The 10,110-nt window shown below is 50.1% G+C and overlaps 1 protein-coding gene across 2 annotated transcripts; it reads right to left on the reverse strand.

The window, feature by feature from the left end:
- Window positions 1-4,527: 4,527 nt before the first annotated feature.
- Window positions 4,528-9,074, reverse strand: RAN (RAN, member RAS oncogene family). Of its 2 annotated transcripts, none has more exons than XM_082667639.1 (7): window positions 8,980-9,074; window positions 8,369-8,414; window positions 7,861-7,945; window positions 7,656-7,781; window positions 6,646-6,833; window positions 6,353-6,523; window positions 4,528-6,263 (listed from the first exon to the last, which is right to left on the reverse strand). In XM_082667639.1, the coding sequence occupies exons 2-7, from the start codon at window positions 8,402-8,404 to the stop codon at window positions 6,219-6,221; spliced, it is 651 nt and encodes a 216-aa protein (XP_082523765.1). In that variant the 5' UTR covers window positions 8,405-8,414; window positions 8,980-9,074; the 3' UTR covers window positions 4,528-6,218. The 2 variants fall into 2 exon arrangements, with proteins under 2 accessions (XP_082523765.1, XP_082523766.1); XM_082667640.1 differs by having other exon boundaries at window positions 8,369-8,411; window positions 8,980-9,039.
- Between the last annotated feature and the right edge of the window lie 1,036 nt (window positions 9,075-10,110).

Below are 10,110 nucleotides of genomic sequence, written 5' to 3' on the forward strand. Positions count from 1 at the left end.
TCTGCGTCAGGCCCGTCTCTTTCCAAGCACCCCCTTTTGTATCTCCCACAACCAGACGAAAGGGTCTGAGGGACTCTGCCTCTTGGCTGCTCTAGTCCCAGGCTTTGAGGCAGAAGTAGTCACAGAGAGACAGCGTTCCTAATCCCGGCAAGGGCAGAGACAGTGGCACTGCTTCTGGAATCGAGGCCTCAGTGGCAGAGGGTCTAGGCAGAAGCCCCCAGGTGTTCAGAGGAAGTGATGATTGAGTTAGGAACTAGAGTTTTAAGTCACCAGTTTATTAATAGTTCTGTGTGATGACAAAGTTTACCTTCTAACACAATCCCATAAGTAGAGGGCCTCAAATCATGAAGACTCAGGTAACAAGACACCTTATATTTCCTACCCACTCATCCTTCTTCAGTAGGCCCAGTGGGACTTGATAGCAACCAAACGGCCAAACGTGGTCTTAGAAAAGAACAGGCTGGGATGTCCCTGGTGGTGCAGTGGTTAGGAATCCGCCTGCCAATGCAGGGGACACGGGTTCGAGCCCTGGTCTGGGAAGATCCCACATGCCGCGGAGGGGCTGGGCCCGTGAGCCGCAACTACTGAGCCTGTGCTCTAGAGCCTGCGAGCCACAACTACTGAGCCCCCATGCCACAACTACTGAAGCCCACGCGCCTAGAGCCCGTGCTCTGCAACAAGAGAAGCCACCGCAGTGAGACGCCTGCGTACCGCAACAAAGACCCAACGCAACCAAAAATTTAAAAATAAAAAAGAACAGGCCACCTTAGCCCCAGTATTTAATTACTGGCAACTATTCATAAAAGGTAAGATTATGCCTGAAGGGGTAAAATTGTTCACAAAAAGAAACTAGTTAGCTCCCTTCCAGAACTGGACCATCATGTGGTTTTTTGGTTTTGTTTTTGAGATTTAAGCTTTCCACATCCTTTTTCCTCAGGGCAGTTTTCTTTGGTTAGCCCTACTCTTCTTCCAGATCTTCTCCCTATAATCCAATCCCATCACCAGTCAATATTTTCTGAGCTCCAAATTGGAGCATAACACAATATAAATACTTGAAAAGGGGGTAAGAGTACACACCTCACTTTGAGTGTCTGTGAAAACACAAAACATGAATTCACAGAATAAGTAGCAGCAAGGAAACTATTTAATAAAATGTGTTTAGTTCAGCACAGACTAGTATGTTTGCATCTTGCATCAATCAGACACGGGGATATAAAGTTGAAGATATGGCAAAACACACATGCAAAAGGTTTTTAAAACAATTTTGATTTTCCACCATCTTCAAAAGTTACAATTTAGAAACATGACGATTTTAGTAGTACATGGAGGTGAAAGGACGTGGAAGCTCAATGCATTTGGAAATAAGAGCTAGACCCTTTCTGAAAACCAAACGAAGAGCAGAGAACAGAGAAACATAACCCGAACAAACAAAAGAATGTGTCTGACAATGGGATGGCCCATCCACGCTGTGGGTTACTAGGTAATTACCGAAAGTGGTGTAAAACCATCTGATGTGGAAAAGCCCCTAATAGAGAGTGGAAAATGTTTATGAAACAATATTATAGTATAATCAATCCCACTCTTTGAAGGAAGATTTGAAATGTCGACGAAATGTCAACAAGTTACCTCTGAATGGTAAACAGAAAATGTGGTGGCTGTGTATGTTTTAACTGTTCAAATCCCTAAACTTTTAATCCATAAAGTATATGACTTTTTTCTCTTTGGGAAAAAAAAGGTCAGACGTGTGAGGAAATAAAAAAGCAAACGTTACTCACCCCCAAATGGCCCATGAGTTCACTCTGCCAGGCTGGCTTCAGTGTTGTCTAGAATAAAGGATGCTTCCTAACAGTTTGGTTTCCCATCTTTCATGCCTAGGGGATCACAACATAACCATCTCGCCTGACCGATAGTTTTGTCTGTAAACAACTGGCCTTGAATTCGTAACTTTAAATAGGTTTAAGTCTCACCGCTACTCTTGGGGAAGCTCAATTTTTTTAAGACCCCCTTCTCTTAAGAAGCAAATTTATTTACAACAGCCAAGACATGGAATCAACCTCAGTGTCCATCGGCAGATGAATGGATGAGGAAAATGTAGTGTGTGTGTACATATCTATCTATACATCCATCCATACATACATACATATATGACAGAAAATTGTTCAGCCTTAAAAAAGAAGGAAATTCTGTCATTTACAATATGAATGAACCTCAAGGACGTTATACTCAGTGAAATAAGCCAGAGACAGAAAGACAAATCGTGTACGGCAACAGGCGCATGTGGAATCTAAAAAGGAAAGGTGAGCTTGTAGAAGCAGAGTAGGAAGGTGGCTGCCAGGGGCTGCGGAGAAGTGCACGAGAGGGAAGTGGGGAGATGTTGGTCAAAGGGCACCAAGTTTCAGTTATGCCAGATGAATGCGGCCTGGAGATCAAAGGTACTGCATGGTGACTGTAGTTACTACTGCTTCATTGTACGCTTGAAACGTGCTGAGAGAAATCCGAAATGTTCTTACTACACACAAAAAATAACTGTGAGGTGACGGATGGTGGACGGTACATCAAACCACCGCAGTGCACACCGCAAACACACACAATCTGTGTCAATTATACCCCAACGAAGTTGGGGAAGAAACGTGAGTGTGGTGGCTAGCAAAAAAGAGGGGGCCTGGCACTCCCAGCCGGTATTTATTCAATTTAGTTTTCGCTGAGATGCTTGCTGGATGAACAGGCGCTTTGTCCACGGTGTCACCCTCCCTTCTCTGAACTATTGCAGCGAAAGTCGAGAATGGACTTGAGTGGGGCAAGCCTGGACTGTCACTGGCCCGTGGGAGCCCACTCCTGCTGCCACAGCTTCTGAAACGTCACTCTGACCCTCCTCCAGGGGCTCCCCACGGTGTCCCAAGTATCGAAATCTGTACCTGGGCTTGAAAACCCCTGTCTATGGCTCTCCAGCCACGTTCTCTGCCCCGGGGTTTTGTTCCCTTTGCCTCACGTGCTTTTCTCTCTCGAATACCTTCAGATCACCGCCCTTCCTCCCAAGACTCAGATTCAATTCCTGTCATGCTTTCACAGCGTTGTCTAAGGTTCCATCTGAGTACTCACTACGGTCATTAACATTTCTGCAGGTGCCTCCTGACCGCTCGCCTCCCAAGACGAAAGCTGCCTGGCCAGCCATGATATCCCTGGTCACGGAGCTCAGAATTTAGGGGGTGAACTGCCCACATTACAGAAAGATACCCATCTGGGGTGGCTTCTCCTTTGCTTCTTAAAGGCAGGGGGCTGACTGAAAACCAACTCAATTCAAGGGTCCTCTTCCACTTCCTACGGTCCAACCTGAGGCACCAGACCATGCAACAGCACTGTCCTAACCTAGTTACTCGACAACTGGCAAAGCTCCCGACAGGCCCCCCTTTCCCCACTCCTGTAAAGACAAACTGGAATAAAAGGACCAAAGACAGTGCAAACTACAAATTCCGGGAGGGAAAAACTTCAAAACCACCAGACTGTAATGGCGTAACCCCCACCCCCGCCCCTTCCCACCCTAATCCCATCGACCCCAGCCCTACCTCCAACCCCTAAGTTCCTTTCCTCCTCAGGGTTCAGAGCTTTAATAACACCAGGAACACGAGGGAGCAAAGACACGCTCCTCGGCCCCACGGCGATTCGGCCGCCGAAGGAGACCACCTCTAACACAAATCTACCATCCGATGCGGCCCGAGGCCGAGGCGGCCCAGTGATACGGCCACGGCAGGGACCCCCCGACCCAGTTTAAAACCCAACGCGTGGGCTGTGAAGGAGCTGCACTTAACTGGTGGGCTTACTTCAGGGACGGGAAAGCAGGTTCTGCAAAAGAACGCTGCGAAGCCCAGAAAGGCAGGACCCACGCGTGCAAGGCCTCGCGGATCAGGTGGATCAGGTCCGAGCCACTTCCCAAGGACCGCTCAGGGCGCTCTGATGGGAAGGTGCAACGGGCCAGGGCCGCCTTTCACCCCAACACGGCTCTAGGTGGGAAGCATGTGCCCAGGTTACTGTCAGGCAGGGCGCCTAGAGCTCCCACACGCCTGAAGGCATCTGAAGGCGTCCTCGATACGTAATGTCACTCGTCTCCGAGGCACGACTCCCGAGTCAGACACAATTTCTTCAAGTGATGCTTTTACAAAAGGGACCAGAAATTCTCACCACCTGGTGCACACGATCAGCCAGGCAACTGGTCTTACAAGTTCAATGCGTTTTCGGCCATCTCTGCCCTTTCCTAGGTATTGAGACCGATGGGACCAAAGACCCATTCTGTGGGGTCTTAAAACTTGGCCGGGGCACATCATGAGACTGTCTTCAAAATCACTGTGTGCTTCTACTCCGACCAATTCTGTTCTTAGAAGCCATTTCTAGCTTGGCTTTCAACTGAAGGTTCCCCCGTGTTAGAGACCAGATTTCAAACTGAGGGGAAAACGTCCCCATTTGTATAAAAGAGACAGAAACGCATTCCCCGCAAGATAACTGAACACCAGATGATTCAGAAAATCCAGGCAAAGTAGAAGCAATGTATTTGGCAATTTTTTTCTTCCGACGAATGACGTAAATTCTCTCCCACCTCCACGTAGCTTGCAAGATTTAAGTGTTACATTTAAGATTCAGCGTATTTGTCATTCTACATGAGGTTACACACACATACCCTTCGTGTAAGTTATCTCATCCTGATCGTGGGAAGAAACTTCACATCTGTTAAAGTCTGGTTCTGAATATAGCATAGCATATACAGCAATTCAAATCTGTAAGTGAATCTATTAATATTTATTCAATATTTTAACAAATTAAAACGCATCCAATTTTACCCTTTATATTTCAGTTCTCCACATACTGACGTGATCCTTCCCTACCTTTTTAGGTAGGAAAGTAATCATTTAAGGATAACTGGACACCTAAAGAACTTTGGTAAACTGCACTATAGTACAGTAGTACTTACATGAGCAAAACAGCTCTTATTTTGACTTCTAATTGCTACAGTATGGTGTCGATGGGATCAAACTCAGGCAAGACGGACTCAATTCATGTTTACATGTGGAAACCATACGAACATAAGGGGTTAACCTATTGAGACTTTGGCAGTCTTGTTTCACTTCACTAAGCCAATCTAAGCCCTACTTTTCTGTTGCAGCATCCTGCTGTGTCCCTGCACCGCCCACAAAAATTCTTTGTGGGGAGAAAAACCACCAAAGCTGTGATGTGTCCAATGAAATCCTTAATCTTTGACATCTTTAAAGCTTGGGAGTACTTGACAACAGCAGGTAAACGTGAACATCTTCCTAGCATACCAACTTTACGTTAAACATGTTAACGCTGAAACAAAAGGCAAGTAAACGCACAATTTATATTCATTTTTAACAGATGAGACGTCCCTCAAGTTCCCGCAACCATCTGTATGGTTTCATCAGACTTTGAGAAGCTCTACATTAGAACATGGTTACTTTTGCCATAAAAGCAACTATAATTCTTAAGATCTCTATTTGAAACGTCTAAAACAGGTACCACTTTTATTCTGACAGGTCACACAAATCTCAAACAAGCTCTTCCCTAGGTGTGAAACTACCTAGGCCAAAAGACAGGTGGGGTAGGTATTATTTTAGCCTGACTGCATTGACAGTATTTACACCTCTTAACGACTTACCGAATACAATACTGTTGACCTGTCATTTCATTTGTGTGAAATGATTCACATGTACAGAAAATTAGAAGAATTTAACCTAACAGACTTCAAATTAAGTAGTAATAGCAAAGGCAATTCAGATACTAACATGGCACAATTTTCCCTGTTAGTGGTTTTAAAATGCTCATTTAAACGAGGGATGAGTTCATTTGCTTAGATATTTGAAATACAACTTTATTCTGATTCTAAACGAAAAGGAATGGGAATGACAGTAACAAACAAGATTCCACCACTGAATATTGTGATGTGACTGTAGCAGTCTTATATTTGAAACTTAAGGAGGAAAGAACTGTGTTCCAAAACACCTAAATATGCAGGTCCAAAAAAATGAAGTTTTTTTTTTTTTTTAACTGCCACATTCACTCCAAAGCCCATTCATCTCCTTCAGCATACCAAACATTAAGCACATGTTCTGCTTAGCTATATAATAAAGTGGCAAACACGCTGCACCACTGACATCACAGGACAGTTGCCTATAAAACTAGACTTCTGACGCTGGGCTCCAGCTTCACTTTTCTCACAGGTCATCATCTTCATCCGGGAGGGCAGTTGTCTGAGCAACCTAGACACAGAGACGAAAACGTTGTCACGCTCCAGGTGAAAACCACTAGGAACCTAGAAGCATTCACTACCGAGCCGCACACACCGTACCTCTAGATCGTGCTCGTACTGCGCTGCCAACGCTGGGTCCATGACCACCTCTGGCGGGGCGAGAGCAGGCATGGCGACGAACTCCAAGTTAGGGTCTCCGATCAGTTTTCTAGCAAGCCAGAGGAAGGGCTTTTCAAAATTGTAGTTACTTTTGGCGGAGATGTCATAGTACTGTTTAAATGAGAGGTAAAATTAATTTTAAAAACCCACACATCAAAGATGTTGGTGAAGCACTTTAATGGACTCATGATTTACCTAAGGATCATAAATCCAGTAAGTTCTAAGAACCATACCTGAAGATTCTTCTTTCGGTGGAAGACAATCGACTTTGCCTTAACCTTTCTGTCCTTAATATCCACTTTGTTGCCACACAGCACGATGGGGATGTTCTCACACACGCGTACCAGATCTCTATGCCAGTTGGGCACGTTCTTGTAAGTAACCCTCGATGTTACATCAAACATTATGATAGCACACTGGGCTGAAAGGAGCATTTACAGTAGATTAGTGTCGGCCTAAGAATCTGCTACATGGATGAAACATGCTAAGAACTATGGACTCACAGTCTCAGGCCTAACTCCAGGTCAGCCACGTTTCTCTACTCATTTTCAAGATCTCTACCAATTCCAAAAATCTCAAATCATTTTAATACACAGTATTATTTAAAAGTCCGATTTTCATGGGAAGAGAAAGTCTTACATTGAGCATTTTCTTTGTTCATCTTTTTGCTGGGTATAATGAGAAGCATTTGTTTCCTTTGCACTTTTAAAATCAAGCACTCTGAAAAAAATATTCTGCAAGACCTAGTGAAATTAAAAAGAAACCTGCTGGTCTTATACCACATTTTATAAGATAGAAAGCCTAGTGCCTCTGGTCCAGGATCTGGTCAAACTGTTTACTACCTTTTTAATGGAGTGCAGAAGAAATGATCATCGACTACCACCAAAATATATACCCAAACCTAAGTTTTCAAATACTGGGGCTGCAGCAACACCTTGTCTGTTGCTTCCAGTTTTTAAATTAAGAGCCTCAACATACATCGCATCACCTCTTTCAAAACAGTGCCTACGGTGACGCAAGCATGCAATCAAATGGCACCAGACAACCTTCACAGGATCTCCTCCCCTCCGACCGAGGGTCAGCTCTCAGGAGCCAGCCCACCTCCTGAACCGAAGCGCATCGCGCAATGGCCAGTCAGCATGAGGCACGTGTCTGCCGGGACAGACCTGATGACCTGTAAGCAGCCTTGGACGGGAAGCTACAAATCCTCTCGAAGGCGGCCGGTTACGAGGCAGATACCTACCTTGGATGTAATAGCCATCTCTCAGTCCACCAAATTTCTCCTGGCCAGCTGTATCCCATACGTTGAACTTAATGGGTCCTCTGTTGGTATGGAACACAAGGGGATGGACCTCAACGCCCAAGGTGGCTGGAACATAAGCGTGGAAAGTTAGTCAGTGACCTCATCCGTCTCCCACACGTTTTCACACATCGTTTCCCCCACGTACCTACATACTTCTTCTCAAATTCACCAGTCAGATGGCGTTTCACAAATGTAGTTTTCCCAGTACCGCCGTCACCAACCAATACGAGCTGTTGGGAAACACATCTTTGAAGTAAACACCGGAACGGGTCTCAGGACCTCGGGACTGTGAGACTGTCCCGGTGCTCTGGACCGCCGTCTCACAGGGAAGTACCCTACATGCCCCCTGAGCACACCTAAGACAAAGCATCTTAAGACAGCAGCCCCGTCCCATCTCACGAATGACCCGAAGCGGCGGAGCTCCGAGCCCAGCTTCCCCGCGCGCAGGGCGGGGCTCGCCCCCTCCCCCCGCCTCTTCCCCCCGCCGTTGTCAGGGGACCGAAGGCACTGCCGCAGCACCAGCACGCTGGCCGGCGAGGCGGGCCAACGGCACCCGGCCGCGGTCACGAAGCAGAGCCCGCCGTTAAGGCCGTCCGGACGCGGGGCCCCCGTTCCTAGGGCCGCCCTTCCTCCCGACCCCCTCGGATACCCACCTTGAACTGCACTTGGGGCTCTCCTTGCGCAGCCATCGCGATGCTACTGCGGGCAAAGGAGAAAGAAGTGAGGCCGCATGGCCGGACCCGCCCCACGTGCCCGGGCCCACAAAGGCCTCCACCCCGGAGCCCGGCAGCCCGCACCCCACCCCCACCCCGACACACACACGCACACGCGCGCGCGGGGGCCGCGAGGGCGCGCGACGGCGATGGCGGCGAGGCGCTGCTCCCCGGCTCGGCTCCCCCGGCCGCCGGGGCCCGGCTCGCGCCCGCTCGGCGCCGAGGCCCCGGCGCGGAAAGCGCCCGGTCACGGCCCGCGGCCAGCCCGGGCCGCCCCGGCCACCCCCCGGCCCTCCGCCCGGCCGCCCCGGCCGGATCTCTCCTGCAGCCCCGCGGCCCGGCCGCCCGGCCTCCCCTCCGCCCCGGCCGCCCGCCCGGCCCACCGCGGCTCGGGTCCCGGCGCCCTCGCGGCCAGATAGGAAGGAAGGTCCTCCTCCCGGAGCCCGGGGTCCCCACGCAGCCACCGCCTCACGGCCGCCTCCCGCCGCCGCTGGGACGCCCCGATCCCCGCCCCCGCCCCGGCACCGCAGCCCCCGCCCCAGCTCCACTACCTTCCAGAAGAGTCTCCGAGCCCGTCTGACTGAGGGCTGGAAAGATGGCGGAAGCGCAATTCAAATGCCCGGAGACGCAGCCGACGCCGGCGCGCGCCGAGGGAGGGCGGGGCAACGGCGCTGCGTCGCTCCCACGTGACCCCTCGCGCACGCGCACGCACGCCGCCCCGGCTCCGGCGGCTGTGCCCGTTGACCTGGCGCATAGGGAGAGGTTCGCGGCGCGCCGGGAGCGGGAGGCTAGGCGGTCGCGCGCACGCACGCCGGCCCGCGGGACCACGTGCGCCAGCCCGGAGGGCGGGTTCCCGCGCGCGCATGCGCCGACGGCGACGAGGCGCGCCCAGCTGCCACCGCGGGAACAGAAGTGGAAGGAGAGGGCCGAGGCCCCCTTGGGCGGGAAACTCGCGGGGTGGCCCACACAAAGGCCCTGCCCCTGCGTACAAACACGGCACGGCGGGCCCGGGGCGGGCGCCATGTTGGGGTGCGGGCCTCCCTACCCGCCCTTCCCTCCGGCCCTTTCCCCGCGCCCGCGTCTCGGTCAGGACCTTCTGGGAAGTAAAGGAAGCAGAGACCGATGCTTTTCCCACCCTGGAAAGACGGCCACCTTATTCTTAGAGCATCTAAGTGGTCGGCAGCCTTTGTGGCCCTAATTCTGCAAACAGGATGATGAAATTTAGTGTTTCCAACCGTGGCAGCTCTTCTCATCTTAGTGACAAACCAGGGATGCAATCCATGAGTATTTAGGTTCCAGGGTCAAGGGTCCAGACAAGAACTGTTCACGCATAGAACTTACATTCTCCTGGGGCACAGCCTCCTCTCAGTATTGTCAAAGATGGAAAATGAGGTACACCTCCAGCTCGACAAGTGTGGGTTATTATCCTTCATTGGCTTTCAGCAAAGATGTTGGCCGAAGGCAGTCCTCCAAACTCACACACATCCTAAATATAGAAGGCCAGTTTGGGGCATTTGTCTGAACAGCCACGGATTCTTAAACTCATATGGTGGCCCCTCTCCCCAAGCAAGCATCCACGGCTGGCAGCAAGAGCAGACAGCTAATGGCCCCATCAGGAGAGTCAAGTTCCCTGGGAAAGATGCCACCATGGGGAGTCCTCCCAGAGCAAAGAGAACCCAAAA

Source organism: Grampus griseus, assembly GCF_964374135.1.
Source record: "Grampus griseus genome assembly, chromosome: 12".
Classification (NCBI taxonomy): domain Eukaryota; kingdom Metazoa; phylum Chordata; class Mammalia; order Artiodactyla; family Delphinidae; genus Grampus; species Grampus griseus.

What these genes read in the sequence shown, in the direction of transcription:
- RAN (XM_082667639.1), bottom strand. Translation starts at nt 8,404, where the DNA reads ATGGCTGCGCAAGGAGAGCCCCAAGTGCAGTTCAAG. An exon ending in AGCCCCAAGTGCAGTTCAAG is followed by an intron (nt 7,946 to 8,368) that starts GTGGGTATCCGA and finishes GTTTCCCAACAG; the next exon opens with CTCGTATTGGTTGGTGACGG. An exon ending in ATTTGAGAAGAAGTATGTAG is followed by an intron (nt 7,782 to 7,860) that starts GTACGTGGGGGA and finishes CTTATGTTCCAG; the next exon opens with CCACCTTGGGCGTTGAGGTC.